This window comes from Schistocerca serialis, chromosome 8 (assembly GCF_023864345.2).
Source record: "Schistocerca serialis cubense isolate TAMUIC-IGC-003099 chromosome 8, iqSchSeri2.2, whole genome shotgun sequence".
Taxonomy (NCBI): Eukaryota; Metazoa; Arthropoda; class Insecta; order Orthoptera; family Acrididae; genus Schistocerca; species Schistocerca serialis.
This window is the reverse complement of record NC_064645.1, coordinates 563,528,217-563,544,567: the sequence shown is the minus strand read 5'-3', so window position 1 is coordinate 563,544,567 and position 16,351 is coordinate 563,528,217. Positions and strand designations below refer to the sequence as shown.

The window sequence follows — 16,351 nt, the reverse complement described above, 5'->3', positions numbered from 1 at the left end:
CGTCTGGCGTGGATTCAAATTCCGCAGCGCGTGGTACCAGATTTGGTACATTTGTTATCCTATATTATTGCTATTTTTATCTTAATAATAATTTTCCTTGTGTAACATATTTGTGTCATTTTGCGTAGTCAACTGAAACTACTCATCACATTTCAATATTTTATAATGTAAGCAGTGCAGACAATTATTACAAATAAAATTTTCTTGTTATTTTTTTGACATATCCTGAAGTGACTCACTGGACGGTCTGGGTTGCTGACATCTTATGAAGTGTTCGTATTTGTGTATCATAAGCCTTAAGGCATCAAGGTAGTCAGCCAACCATCTGTAAAAAAGCATAATCACCATTTGCAGATTAGACCTTAGGCCTGTTCTGACTGGACGACTGCTGCCTTAGAAGGCAGTATGACAGGACTGATCTGTAAGGTGCAGTCAAATGAAAATGAGATGATTGAAAAAGGTAAGTAAACTGTTTATTATTTCAGAAGTAATCGCCATAACTGTTAATAAAATGGTCAGTGCCCATATGGAAAGATGCTGTTAATAAAATGGTCAGTGCCCATATGGAAAGATGTTGGCCACAAAGGCTTCCCAACGAAACTTCGGCAACCTGGACAATATGTGGGCTCTCCCACAAATCTTCCGTACAGTCCTAATCTCTCCCCATACAATTTCCATATATAGAGCTGTTTGAAAAGAAGAAACCGATTTCAAACATTTATTGCTTACAAACTACAAAAAATAGAAACACAATTCCAACATTCTTGGAAAGAGGAAAGTTCAAACTTTCATGAATTTAATGCAAGCATCATGTGTTACACGACAAATATCAAAACAGTGGCTCATTTCCTGCCACATACGAAGCAGCTGGTCTCTCATTATTGAATTCACATCTTCAACAATGTGATGTTGCAGATTTTCAAGAGTGTCAGGCATAGGGGGATAAAAACATGGTCTTTTACATAACGCAACAGATAAAAGCCACGAGATGTGAGTTCTGGAGATGTGGGAGACCACCGGCAATGAAGTTCACCTGTGTGACGCCACTGAAGGATGTTGGATTGAAAGAGGAAAAGCAGAAGATGAACTTCATTGCTGTGGCCTCCCAGGTCTCCAGACCTCACACCTTGTGACTTTTTTATCTTTCGCGTTACTTAAAAGACCGTGTTTTTATCCCCCCTATGCCTGATACTGTTGAAAATCTGCAACATTGCATCATTGCAGCTGTGAAATCAATAACTAGAGACCAGCTGCTTCGTGTGTGGCAGGAAATGAGCCATTATTTTGATATTTGTTGTGTAACATATGGTGCTCTCATTGTATTCATGAAAGTTTGAACTTTTCTCTTTCCAGGGACATTGAAATGGTGTTTCTATCATTTGTAGTTTGGAATCAATAAATGTTTAAAATCTGTTCCTTCTTTTTGAATAGCACTGTATTTGGAGCCCTGAAGAAAAACATTCGTGGCCTTAGATTTGCTTTGGATGAAGAGATGCGGGCATGGTGTAGTCGTGGTTCCATAGGCAACTGCAACCATTTTTCATTGAAGGCATTGACTATCATGACTCACAATGGGATAAATGTATTACTGTTATGGCAATTACTTTAGAAATAATAAACCATTTACTTACATTTTTCCATCTTGTCTCGTTTTCATTTGACTGTCCCTTATTTTTTGGAAATTTGCTTTGTGACCATAGTCTTTCCCCTTGAACAATTCCAAGAAATTTTTGTCCTGACTTACATTAATCAAGTATAATTTTATAACTGTTAAGTAGAATTGCTGCTGGAATTGTAACATATAAATCTAATAACAAGACAATTTAATAAACGGTCTTTCTCTTTTATTGATTTATTCGCTTAAACTAGCTTTGAATGTCTTGAATAACATTGTTATACGTTTCCTTGTGTCCTTTCCTGGCTTTTTGTGTCAGTTTATGGACTAAAAAATTGAGAATCATACTTCATGTAAATAAAGGTCGACTCAGATATTTACCAGAAAAAAACTAACCAGCAGACACCTCCAAATGTTTTAAAATTCTTTAAATTCTTTAGTATGTAGAATTCACACCAAGGAGCCCCAGTACAAAAGAAATGCAGTGACAAAACACAGCAAGGAAGTTTACATGAAAAAGATAGCCTACAGCCCAGTTTTTTGTATATTAAGCATTTGAAAGAAAAGTACTAAACTGAAAATTACATGTAGACCCTAATCGTTTTTCAAAATATCGTTGGATGTGAGATCTACCAGTTACGCAAAACACTGTTTTTCTCAGTACCCAAACATGGTTCGGCACCACTGTGCCATCATCAGTGGGTTTTCATTTTTTTTTATTCTGCAATGTGGACATTTTTGTTAAATGATTATAAAATTATGTGCATTTTTAGTTCAAACAACAGATCATTTCTTTTGTAAATATCTTTACATTTGGTGTGCGTGAATTTTCTGGGTCACTTGTGTGTTAATTACTACAGGTAGCCTGTCATCTGCAACCAAACGATGTTGATGAGAAAATTTTTTGCTGGGACTTAACCTATCTTCTAGAATGTAATTCAGTTTTTCATGATGTTTTCGCACCTATATTCATTTTTACTTACGTTTTCGTGTGGCAAGTACTTCCATTCTCCACATAATGCTGAGGTGTTGTGATGCACATGTAACTATAACAATTATTTTTCACAAATAACATAGTAAAACACTTTTCACTTCACCAGAACACAGTGTGATTGTGGTTTGTTATGTGTCCCAGCCCAGCCAGTGTTCATTTGTTCACCAGAGTTCGGCGCCAAATTTGAATTTTGTTTGCATTTTATCTTTGTGTGTGTGTGTGTGTGTGTGTGTGTTTTTTTTTTTTTTTTTTTTTTTTTTTGTGTGTCGACTTTATCCGTTCGTGCTGTTTTTATTTGTAAAGTTCCTTTAATGTGTTAAATAGTGTGCTAGTGTGCCCTTGCAGAGTGTAGTGTATAGTGTACTCCTTTTAAGTCCTGTTTTCCTTCTGCTATTTTGTTGCCCAGCCGGGCATTCCCCAGCAAGCTCAACAACAAATACAGGAACACCTTAATGAAGCTACTCTCAATATACAGTTTAATAAAAATTGCCTAGCTAATAATGTAATTCCAGATTATATTAAGAATTCTGTAAATAGCATGTCATCTGCACCAAAGAAAGTGAAAAAGAAAGTGGAGATTTTGTGGCTAAAGCAAGAAATTAGGGAATTACGTGCTAAAAAGCAGGCGCTCAACACTGAACTTTACCAAACACATTTAGATTTGGCCAACAAATTTACAATACAAGCTCACTTTGAGGAAATAACAGAGAGAAAAAAGGCATATATTCAGAAAATAATGCAAGAAAAATGAGAGAAACACAACAGAAAACTCAACAGAATAATCAGCAGCACAAACACACCCAGTAAAAACAATCTCAACCAACAATACAAGTTCCATAACAGAAAAGTTAACCTAACTGACATAAATCTTACCAAACAAGAAAAGAGCCTACTAGAAAAAGGGCCAAAACACAACATTAACGCATACATATCACACAAAACAGTAGAAAATCTTACAACGGAATCAGAACACATCATACAGGAACAAGAAAGACTGAGCACACCAAATTTTAATGCAAACTTCACAAGAGAATTATTAGTTGCAGAAATAACACTGATAATCAGAAAACACAAATCCACAATTATTTCTAATCAAAAAACATCAGAGGAAGTCACAGCCAGCAAACTTAAACAAAAATTAAAACAGAGAAATGCCATAGTAACAAGAGCAGACAAAGGGAATATTATTGTAATTGTGGATGAAAAAGAATCCATAGAGAAAACACTAGATTTTCTCAAAGACAACCATATCACAAAACTGATCAGTGACCCAACAGCAAGATACCAGAAAAACATTCAACAAATACTGAGAAACATCAATAATACATTCTCAAAAGGACAGGTAAAGAGGACGACACAGAAAAATCCAAAAGCACCCACCCTAAATGCCCTACTAAAGGTTCACAAGGATAATATCCCATTAAGACCCGTCATTAACTTCCAAAATGCTACATCCTATCACCTAGCCCAACAAACACACACACTACTGAAAAAACTATTCATGTTTGATAACAACAGTAATCTGGAAAACTCAAAGGAGTTAATAGACAGAATCAAGAACATACACATACTGGACACAGCAACCCTCATATCATTCGACGTCACATCAATGTACACCTGCATTCCAATAAGTGAAACAATCAACATCATCACACAAAGATTAAAACAACAAGGAAACATACCAGACACACACATCAATGAAATACACTACTGGCCATTTAAATTGCTACACCACGAAGATGACGTGCTACAGACGCAAAATTTAACCGACAGGAAGATGATGATGGGATATGCAAATGATTAGCTTTTCAGAGAATTCACACAAGGTTGGTGCTGGTGGTGACACCTACAATGTGCTGACATGAGGAAAGTTCCCAACCGATTTCTCATACACAAACAGCAGTTGACCGGCATTGCCTGGTGAAATGTTGTGATGCCTCGTGTAAGGAGGAGAAGTGCGTATCATCACGTTTCCGACTTTGATAAAGGTCGGATCGTAGCCTATTGTGATTGTGGTTTATCGTATCACAACATTGCTGCTTGCGTTGGTCGAGATCCAATGACTGCTAGCAGAATATGGAATCGGTGGATTCAGGAGGGTAATACGGAACGCCGTGCTGGATCCCAACGGCCTCGTATCACTAGCAGTCGAGATGACAGACATCTTATCGGCATGGCTGTAACGGATCGTGCAGCCACGTCTCGATCCCTGAGTCAACAGATGGGGACGTTTGCAAGACGACAACCATCTGCACGAACAGTTCGACGACGTTTGCAGCAGCATGGACTATCAGCTCAGAGACCATGGCTGCGGTTACCCTTGACCCTGCATCACAGACAGGAGTGCCTGCGATGGTGTACCGTCATTTTTCGGATGTATCCAGGTTCTGTTTACAGCATCATCATGGTCGCATACGTGTTTGGCGACATCGCGGTGAACGCACATTGGAAGCGTCTATTCGTCATCGCCATACTGGCATATCACCCAGCTTGATGGTGTGGGGTGCCATTGGTTACATGTCTTGGTCACCTCTTGTTCGCATTGATGGCACTTTGAACAGTGGACATTACATTTCAGATGTGTTACGACCTGTGGCTCTACCCTCCATTCGATCCCTGCGAAACCGTACATTTCAAAAGGATAATGCACGACCGCATGTTGCAGGTCCTGTACAGGCCTTTCTGGATACAGAAAATTTTCGGCTGCTGCCCTGGCCAGCACATTCTTCAGATCTCTCACCAATTGAAAACGTCTGGTCAATGGTGGCCGAGCAACTGGCTCGTCACAATATGCCAGTCACTACTCTTGATGAATTGTGGTATCATGTTGAAGCTGCGTGGGCAGCTGTACCCGTACACGCCATCCAAGCTCTGTTTGACTCAATGCTGTACCCGTATCAAGACCGTTATTATGGCCAGAGGTGGTTGTTCTGGGTACTAATTTCTCAGGATCTATGCACCCAAATTAGGTGAAAATGTAATCACATGTCAGTTTTAGTATAATATATTTGTCCAACGAATACCCATTTATCATCTGCATTTCTTCTCGATGTAGCAATTTTAATGGCCAGTAGTGTGACAACCGTACTCAAGACCATAACATCACAAAATTATTTTGTATTCAACAAAGGATTTTATTCTCAACACTAAGGACTGCCAGTGGGATCAGCAATCAGTGGCCTCCTAGCTAACATATTCATGAACAACCTGGAGAACAGGATCTTCAGACACTTAATAAAACCAAAGAGCTAGAGAGTCATATATTGGTACTGTTATGTCGATGACGTAATATGCCTGATTGATGAACCACATACACACATAGAACAGCTACACAATGAAATAAACAACTTACACCCAGAAATTAACTTCACATTAGAAACAGAAACTAACAACACACTACACTTTCTAGATCTCACCATACAAAAAACAAGCAACAGACACAACTTCACAATATTCAGGAAACCTACAACCACAAGCACTACCATTCACAACCTATCAAACCACCTATTGACACATAAGCATGCAAACTTCAGATTCATGCTCCACAGATTAAACAGAACGCCAATGAACAAACAGAACTACACACAAGAACTAAACAAAATAAAACAAAACACACAGCAGTAGAAAATGGTTATGCTACCCATATGGTAGACAAGTTAAATAAAAAAATATGCAAACAATACAAAAATGAACACACCACACACACAGAAATCCCCACCTAGCACAGAACAACACAAAACACAAACAATGACTGCACACAAGGCACAACAGAGCAACAACACACACACACAAAACGAAATGGCACATACTCACCTACAGTAACAAGATTGATTACAGAGTAGACAACATATTAAAGAAACAGGGAATCCAGATAGGATATGGGACGGAGAACACAACACAGAAAAAAATCAGAACACAAGAGACACCCAAAAACAGCACAAATGGATAAAGTCTACACACACACACACACACACACACACACACACACACACACACACACACACACACACACACACACACACACACAGATAAAATGCAAACAAAATTCAAATTTGGTGCCGAACTCTCTGGTGAACAAATGAACACTGACTGGGCTGGGACACACAACAAACCACAATCGCACTGTGTTCTGGTGAAGTGAAAAGTGTTTTACTATGTTATTTGTGAAAAATACTTGTTATAGTTATGTGTGCATCACAACACCTCAGCATTATGCGGAGAATGGAAGTACTTGCCGCACGAAAACGTAAGTAAAAATGAATATAGGTGCGAAAAACTGAATTACATTCTAGAAGGTAGGTTAACTCCCAGCAAAAAAATTTCTCATCAACATCGTTTGGTTGCAGATGACAGGCTACCTGTAGTAATTAACACACAAGTGATCCAGAAAATTAATGCACACCAAATGTAAAGGTACTTACAAAAGAAACGATCTGTTGTTTGAACTAAAAATGGACAAAATTTTATAATCATTTAACAAAAATGTTCACATTTCAGAATTAAAAAAACAAAAAAAAAAAAAAAAACAAAAAAAAAAACATTGATGATGGCACAGTGGTGCCGAAACATGTTTGGGTACTGAGAAAAACGGTGTTTTGCATAACCGGGGGACCTCACACCCAACAATTTTAACTGCAAACACAGCCAATACAAGGGGCTGCAAATCAAAATGATGGATATTTCTAAATATCGTTTGCTGATGTGCATGTGATACTGCTGTGAGCTGTGTTGCATTCATTGTGGAGTAGCAGGTCTTCAATTGCAACTCCATCAGCAGCAAGTATTTGTTATCACGTATTTATTATTTCTGGAAGATTATCAAAATTCCTTATGTTTATAATATTTATATGTTCTGGAATAATAAATATTTGTATAAATATCAGCACTGTCCATCCAGGAGCTCAGTTCTGTTCCATTTGTATTTGAGGTCACTAATAAATGTGCTGTCAGTGCCAAGTGTTGTACTTAGTTGAAGATCCTCCATTATAATTTGGAGTTAATTGTTATTGCAATGAGATATTGTTTGGTCCATATGCTGGGTACTTCACAGTATCTACCTCACTGTGGGCCTAATTAGACAGTATAAATGCCGACACCGACTCAGGGAGCAAATGGAATACAAACAGTACATTATTCAAGAGGCCCGTATATTCAGGAGACCAGTAGATTCCAAGCCAGCAGTAAGTCAGCTGCACACTAGGCATTCATGAATGTTTTCTGAAGATGCTGGTCGGGATCCAACAAAATGAGTAAAGGAGACGACCGAGTTGCCAAATACAACACTTGGATGACATGATGTGTTTGGCAAATGTGTACTTTTACTTGGATGTCACAGCCCAGTACTGGCTTGAGAACAGTGATGAGAAGTTCAACAGCTGTGGCAAATTCCAGGCAAAACTGAAGAAAACATTTGAGTGACAATCAACAGCAAGTCTGTTTAGCAGAAGAGTTGAAGAACATGGTCCAACATGATGGTGAAACAACACTGTCTTTCATACTGACTGTTTCGGTCCTTTGCAACATTCTCAATCTGAATATGACAGAAGCCAATAGGATCACCATGTAGATGAAAGGAGTTGTAGAGCACATGTACCAGGCTCTTCTGGTGAAACATGTCACAGCCACGGAACAATTCATCAAGTTGGACCAGTGCAGTGAGGAAATGCAACAGAAAAGAGTCCTGAGTGTGGTCCCTGTCGCAGTTGTGGAAGACCACTATTACTTCACCTTTTTCTTATGCCAGGTAGTAGGAGAAGAGCTGTAGCATTTTATGACAGCCAGACATGTTGAACCTTCTTCTTCTTCTTCTTCTGTAGTGGTCAATCCAAGGATTGGTTTGCAACAGCTACAATGACAGCTTGTCTCCATTCTGTGTGTCTTTCATCTTTTCTCTTCATTTCTTTATACGTGTTACATCCCACATCTTTCACGATTTGATCAATGTACCTCAGCTGTAGTCTTCCTCTTCGTCTTTTTCCCTCGACATATCCCTGTAAGATTGTGTTCAGGAGTCCTGTATGTCTTAATAGATGGCCTGTAAATTGCACTCTTCTATTAACAATGAAACTCCAGAAGCTTCTCTTCTCATCTGCTCTTTTCAGAACCACTTCGTTTGTGACCTTGTTGATACATTTTATTTTGAGCATGTGTCTGTAGCACCACATTTCAAAAGAATTTAGCTTCTGGTCTTCCTCTGTCCCGGGAGTCGATGTTTCACACCCATCTGATTTAAAAAATCACACACATATGATTTCAAAAATCTTTTCCTGATTTCAAGGCTGATTCTCTCAGATGTTAAGATGTTTTTCTTCTTGTTAAAAGCAGCCTTTGCTTGAGCAGTTCTACTTATCACTTCTGCCTTGCTCCTTCCATCCCTGGTAATATTACTGCCCAGATAAGTAAATTTATCAGCTTGTTCAAGCAGTTCATTGCCTACATGAACTTGGACTTTCACTTGATCTTTTTCGTCGCATGCCATTACTTTTGTTTTTGCTTTATTAATTCTCATATCATATTCTTCCCCCATAACTTCATCCTTTCTATTCAGTAGGACTACAAGATTGTCATCACTTTCAGCTAGGACAGCTATATCATTGGCATATCTTATCATATTTATTCATTGGCCATGAATTACTACACCTGCCTGTGAATTTTCCCTTACTTTTTTCAGCACATCTTCAATCTATAGGTTAAAGATAATGGGGGATAGTAAGCAACCTTGTCGGACACCTTTCCTTACCTTCACCACTATTTTTTTTGTCCGTCCACGGATAACTGCTGTCTCGTTTTTGTACAGGTTCTATATAATTTTTCTATCTGTATAGTCTATTCCTACTTTTTTGAGTACCTCAAACATCTTATCCCATTTAACATTGTCAAAGGCTTTCTCTACATCTTCGAAAGCTATGTATATTATCAGGTTCTTATCTAGACGTTTCTCTATTATTTGTTTTAGAGAAAATATTGCTTCTCTAGTTCCTCTATCTTTCCGGAATCCAAACTGGTCTTCGGAGAGTGTAGCTTCGACTTTTTGTTCTATGTGTTTTAGGATAATTGAGGTTACTATTTTAGGGGCGTGAGTAACTAAGCTGAGCGTCCTATAATTTTCACATCTTGTAGCATTTGCCTTCTTTGGAATAGGGATCATAATGTTTTTCTCAAAGTCTGTAGGAATTTTACCCAGCTCGTACATGTTGATAACAAGATTATACAACTCTTGATTCAGTTTTGCTCCTCCAGATTTCAGAAGTTCAGCTGGGATATTGTCTGTACCAGGCGATTTGTTGTTTTTCAATTCTTTCAGAGCTAGTTCAAACTCTTCCTTTAATATAGGTTCACCTATGTTGTGTGCATCTACTTCTGTTTCTTCTTCCATGATGTTTTCAGACAGTTTTGGTCCGCTGTACAGTTTTCCTATATATTGTTTCCATCTTCTTGCAACTTCATCATTGTCATCCAACATATTGCCATTTTCATACATCACGGCCCTACACTTGTTTCTTCTGTTAGGCCTTGTCAATATTTCCCTTTCTCATGTTGTCCTCAACTGAAATACAGAGATCATCAATGTATTTTTCACTTGGTTGTTTTGCCTCTCTGTTGATTCTGTTTTTCAGACTCTTGTATTTCTCGTGGTCTTCCCTCTTCACAGAATTTTTTAATTTCCTTCTTTCTTCCATCATATTTAGTAGGTCATGTTGAACCAAGTACACAATAAATAGCAGCCATGAATGTAGAGCCCATACATAATAGAGGTCCTTAGCACCAATATCCAAGACCAGTCGATTGACCATGTAGAATTGACTGGGCCAAATTGGACTTGTCAAACAACCCCAACACCTGATCAACATAGGTAGAGCCAACTCCTCTGCCTATTGTAATGCCTGCAGAAAGACACACATTTGCAGGATGGAGGACAACACACTGGTCCCTTTTCACTGTGGATGCCGTGGACATGTCCACTACTGCAGAGAGAAAAGAAGTGTGTTCAGTGGCTTACACCACAAAATGACAAGCAACAAAACAGTCGTATTCATCCCAGTCAACTGAAGACAATTATAGTTTATCTATGGGTCAAAGCTTATCACCATACTTTGCATAATGTTACATCTGAACATGCCATTGTCATTCCCAGACACCCCACACAGGTATCAGCTTCTCAGCTAAGCACTGAATTCAGGAAAACTAAGCAAGGCCACCATCTAAGGAGGTGAGGGCACCACTGGCGAAAATTCTCCATGGATGATAGTTATCAAGATGGTAGTAAGTCTCATTGGTGGCCAACTTGATCAGTTGCTAGTTGACTGAGGGGCTTCTTTTTCTGTAATGTCAAATGCTTGTTGTCCCCATCTGAAGAAGACTGTGTTTCATAATATGAAAGTGACTGTACTGAAGGTCACAAATGGGAAATAATCCAGTCAACAGGAACATATATTGGAATAATAATTGCCAGTGAGAGAATATGACCCTTTAAATTTGTTGCACTTCATGGAACACGGCAACGTCGAGGACATCATTCCTTGAATGGTTTTGTAAGTGCTACTTCTCTGGAGAATGGAAAAGTTGTTGATGTTGAGTGCTTATCTAAGTACTGCCACACGTGCCATGGTAACACTGAAAGACATATTGAACATCAGTGTTCTAAGAATTATGATGGTTACATTGGAGATATGAGGTGTGATGGAGCTCTAAAAATATTTCAGAGGTCAGTGCCTATTTATAATGTTAGATATATGAAGTACCTAGGTGATGGGGACTCAAAAGCTTTCAATAAAATTAATGAGTTCGATGGTGATACCTTGGGAACAAAACTAGAGTGTTGTGGACATGTGCAAAAGAGGAGGGCTGCTAGATTGAGGAAGCTACGAAGAGAAATGAAAGGAAAATTGCTGTCTGATGGAAAATCTCTGTCTGACTGTGGCAGATTGACAGAAACTGAAATAGGCCTCCTTCAGAGTTATTTTGGACTGGCCGTTGGATGAACTGCACCTCCAAACAATGTTACAGCAATGACAGGGTGTATACGACCCGGGACAACCGGGAGATCTGGGGGAAAACCCGGGAATTTTTTCATCCGGGAGAAAACTGGGAAAAACACGGGATATTTTTAGAATTCTGGAAATTTTTCATTGTTTTAGTTTTCAGTTAAATTTTTGTAATTTTGACAGGTAAGAACCGATACTCTAACAAAGAATATTACTGTATCCAGCTACTGCAGAACAATACTTCAACAATAAAATATAAGCGAGAGAAAAAAAACGAAAATAACTTAAATTGCAAAGGAAATGCGCCATATACAACAACGACACACAGTGCTCATGCAAGCGTCTGCCAAATGAAAATGTGTCAGAGTCTTTAAGAAGACTATGCAGTGCTTCATAACAACAAATTGCCTCCAATGAGTGTGAAGTCGCAATTGTTTACATTCGATTTGTTGTAGCAGTTACGTGCGGGCTCATGTGCAATTGAGTCACGTTTGAGTAGTAGGTTCTCCCACTTCTGGCTACAAGAATGTGGTTGTTGGCTGTGAAAGCAATCGCAGCAAGCAGCTAGATGCTACCAGGAAAAGGGGGCGCCAAATTCATATTCTTGAGGAAAAAAATTTGTTCCACAAAGTGCCTAGCATCCAGCGCACGTTTGTCTATCAATTATTCATATAATTTTGAAATGCTTCCCTGTTAGTTTTTGAACATTTTTGAACACGTATTAGGTTGATTTCTGAATGAATCAAAAATGACTTTTGAATGCATGTCTCTGTCAGGAGAATCCTCGTTGCTTCTAGAAATAAACTTTCCGCAGAGAAAAGGGGACGGGGCTATACGAGCTGAGCGGAGTAAAGCCGAATGGATGAATGCCAATCGCTGTCTGATTATGTGGTTGATTGGGTTTGCGAATGATCAGCATTGTTATAATTACTAGCGAAATCCATAGATTCAGACTACCAGAATGGAAATAAATGACTGACAGGAATAACAGGTGAGAAAGTTTACGTATTATCTTCTCTGTGTATCCAAGAAAATGAAATTTTGACCGAAAATTTTTGGCCAGATCGCTACACTAGTAAGGACCAGCAGTACAGTCCCCGGCTAGCAACCGCTTAAGTTCTATCCTGGAAGTAACGTTATTAACTAATAGGCAATAAAGAATTCAGATTTTTCTGAAGAGTTCTTGTACTCTCGATTACAAATAATCCCATCCGTTAATAATTGTGAGATTTTTTTTATGAGGGGCAGGCTGTCAAACCGGCCGAAGGGGAGCAGGAGAGGCACCACAGGACATTTCAATTTCGACTCTCCTGAATATAGTTTGGACATGCGGTAGAAAAATGCTTTATGAAGAGGCGTGGCACTGCACTTTGGCATACTTACGACCAAATAATATGTCTTACATTTCCTCGAATACATATGTTTTGTGTTTCAGACTTTTCAGAAAGATGTGCGCTACAAGATAAACATATTTTGAAAATTCGATTTTTTGTAGTATTGACCAGGTTCGCAATGTCGTAGATCCGGGGCTGATGCGCAGAGCAGTCTGAGTTATAGTTGGTAGTCTCAACGTGATCCGTGTTTACATTTAGTGATTTTGCTGTTTCCCTTTCGTTTACTCCCACGTCAAATGAAGACAAAACGGATATCTGTGGCCGGGAGCTATGAAACGAATTAAAACACATTCACATAATTACGGAAGGATGAAATATGTCACTAGTTTCAGATTTTATTTTATTTCCACCTTTCTGACAGTCAAGCATTAATCGCCATGCAGAACAATGAAGTTAGTTTTGTCTGTTTGCTAAAGGAATTTGACCTTTGTTAACCTTTTCCGCAGAGGCAATGTATTTGAAATGAAATGTTTAACTCCACAGTACTGGCTAGTTTCAACTGTTCGCTGCATTTCAAGTGCACGTTTTCATTTTCTAGCACGTATGGCATTATTCCATAATAAAGAACCAAACATGGTATAATACAATACTGGTGCTCCAAGAAAATTTACGTCCCGAAAACCACACTGAAAAGTTTAATATCAGGTCGAGGTCTACTTCATTGGGAATCTGGACATTCGAATGTGCCCTTTAAGTATGCACTTTAAATGTGCACATTTTAATACGGTTTACGAAATTCCGATGCTCTTGCAGTTTCCTCTGAGGTCTTGTTTCTTTTATGACATAATGTATGATCTTTCAATGTTTTACACGTACGTACATATGGGCTTCCTACGTCATGATAGCTACCCAAGCGCTGTGTCGCCTGTTATCTGCGCTCTCTGGCAACTGCTGAAATGAACCTATTTCTAACAGGTCGCGGGAAAATATTGCGATTAGTGGTTTGAAAAGCGTTACTTTCAAAGTAAATATCCTTTTACGTAAGTTGCACTATGTACAAGAATGTACCATTAACCCTTAACTACTCTGGCCATTCACAGGAACACAATTACTATGGAGGGGTCTCACAGACCACATTTTTCTATTTCATATATCAAATTGGAATTTTGCTGAATATATATAGTTTCTTGACTTCCAGTCATTCATTACACTTCTTAGAGGTGGCTTTTGTAGAAATTGGATTTTTTTAAACACTGTGGTATTTTAAACACTTCGACAATTAAAAGAAAGCGAAATCTGGAGTATATTTTTATTTTATGAGTTACGAAAATAACAGCAGATAGTTAGCTCTCTACTCACGCACAGATTTTCATCAGAGGGATTATATTACAAATTGGCAATATAACTAGGTGGAAAAAACCGACATGACTTACGATAAATTGTGTGCGAAGTCAGCTTTCAGTTTACGACTCACTTTGCAATGTAGAGGGAATATTTCAGTCCATAAGTCTATGAATGGAGAAACTTTGCCACCATTTTACTTCTTAAATTACAAGTAAAAACTAAATACTTGTTCTCATGTGCCATTGAATCATGCTTTAGTCAATTTCCACCTGCAAACACTTCACGCAGACCTTCCTGGAACACTCCAAACAAATCAGAACACCACGCTGTTGACATGGATACCTTGTTTTCCTCTTCAGACGAGGAGGGCAAAAGGTGCACGTTTTTCGAATTCTTCTTTCGGTGTCTGAGGCTCATCTTGCAAGTGAAGACATCTGTCTCACATAACACACGTTGCACAGAAGGCCTAGCTTTCCCCGCCATGGAGAAACAGTAGAATGCAGTAAAAACGTGGCAAGCAAACACTATGGTATGTCTGTGAGACCTCTCAAGGCTAATAATTATGAAACAAAGAGCAGCAAGAATGCTGGCACATGTAGCTTGACAGCCAGTAGGAAGGTACATGGAAGAGTCCATTTGGCTTTGCAGGGGTGTGAGAAACATCTCGGCACAAAAATTAGCAGCGGTCTGAGAGACAGTCGATAGTAGTTAAGGGTTAATTTATTAAAACACACAGCATTTGACTCTCATTTAAAAATCAACTCTTTGATGACGAGCCATTTAGAAGAATTTCGAACCCTGAAGATCAGACATTTATGTCATTATTAAAAACTTTACTGCCACATTTGTGTGATATATCTTAAAGTGTAACACGCACAAAAAGATGAACTGTATATGCAAAAGCTTAGCTTATCATGCAGCTTGAGACCAATATTATATGTGAAAGCTGTCAATCAAGTCATCCAGTCAGTAATTTATGGACTTGTAATTTGATGTAGAATCTGTATCATGATTGTCATTGTAATGAAGTTTGCCGTATGTGTGTTTATGACTTGCAAACAACTTTTGAACATTCACATAGTACTCCCTAAATTAAGAATGTGTTGGATGTGGAAAATCTTGGATTACATTTTACTTTCTGTGTGCTGTCTAAAAATTTGGATGTATCACTTGTGAACTGAGTTCTTTAGATACAAATATTTTGTTTTCTCTTCTAGGGGTGGAAACTGGTGGGATTCTTGGTATAATGCGGCTAAATCCAAGGTTTGTACATTATACAGTTTTTCTCACCAGTGTGACACTGGATAAAAGTGTTTTTTCTTGTACTACTGAACATGTTTTACAAACAATAAATTTTGATTCGCATAAAATACAAACTCACTTAAAATCACTATCACACTCCCATTTTCATTCAGTTTCACTTATACCCAGTTTATAAGAATGAAAATGTCAACTACGTTAATGTGAAACTCCACTCACGTTAGCCCTCAGCAGTCTCTTGTCTTTGCTAAGAGCAAATCATGGAAGTAATGGGATTCCATATGTTATCCAATTCATATCTGCTGTCCTGGTTGATAAGGTTTTCTGGCATGCCTGTTTCCACATGTTAGTTAATAAAGGAACCCCAAACCATTGTGACAGGAGTCAAAATTTTTATTTTATCATATTCTATTGCATACCCAGTGGCTATACACATCTATAACAGATAGTCATAAAAGGCAAGTGCCGATCGGTGTTCTGTGCAATATTCTTGCACAGTGCATGTGATCTGATCTGTACAAACCATACCACATTGGCAAGGCATTTTATAGACTTCATTTTTCCCCAATAATAAATCATCTTTCACCAATCCAAGGCAATTTGCAACCTTAGTTGGGGGATGGGAAACCACTTTAAGTTCTTGGAAGATGGTGCTTATCTTGATCAAGAAGTAATCACCACACAGAAGGAAAGCTGTGGATATTGTTGGTATATTCTCTTAATGAGTGTTGAGTTGTGTTGCAACAGAATGTCCATTAATTTGGCCTTTTTCATGGGGCTACACTAGGAAGGCATTTTATCTGGTTCCACTGTTCTTTTC

The 16,351-nt window shown here is 38.4% G+C and overlaps 1 protein-coding gene across 1 annotated transcript in view; it reads left to right on the top strand.

Annotated features, from left to right (window-relative positions):
• Positions 1 to 16,351, top strand: part of LOC126416048 (BSD domain-containing protein 1-like) — an 84,240-nt gene that overhangs the window by 9,720 nt on the left and 58,169 nt on the right. The window contains exon 3 of the mRNA XM_050083519.1: positions 15,489 to 15,534. Within this exon, the coding sequence (XP_049939476.1) occupies positions 15,489 to 15,534 (46 nt within the window). The remainder of the gene's footprint in view (positions 1 to 15,488; positions 15,535 to 16,351) is intronic.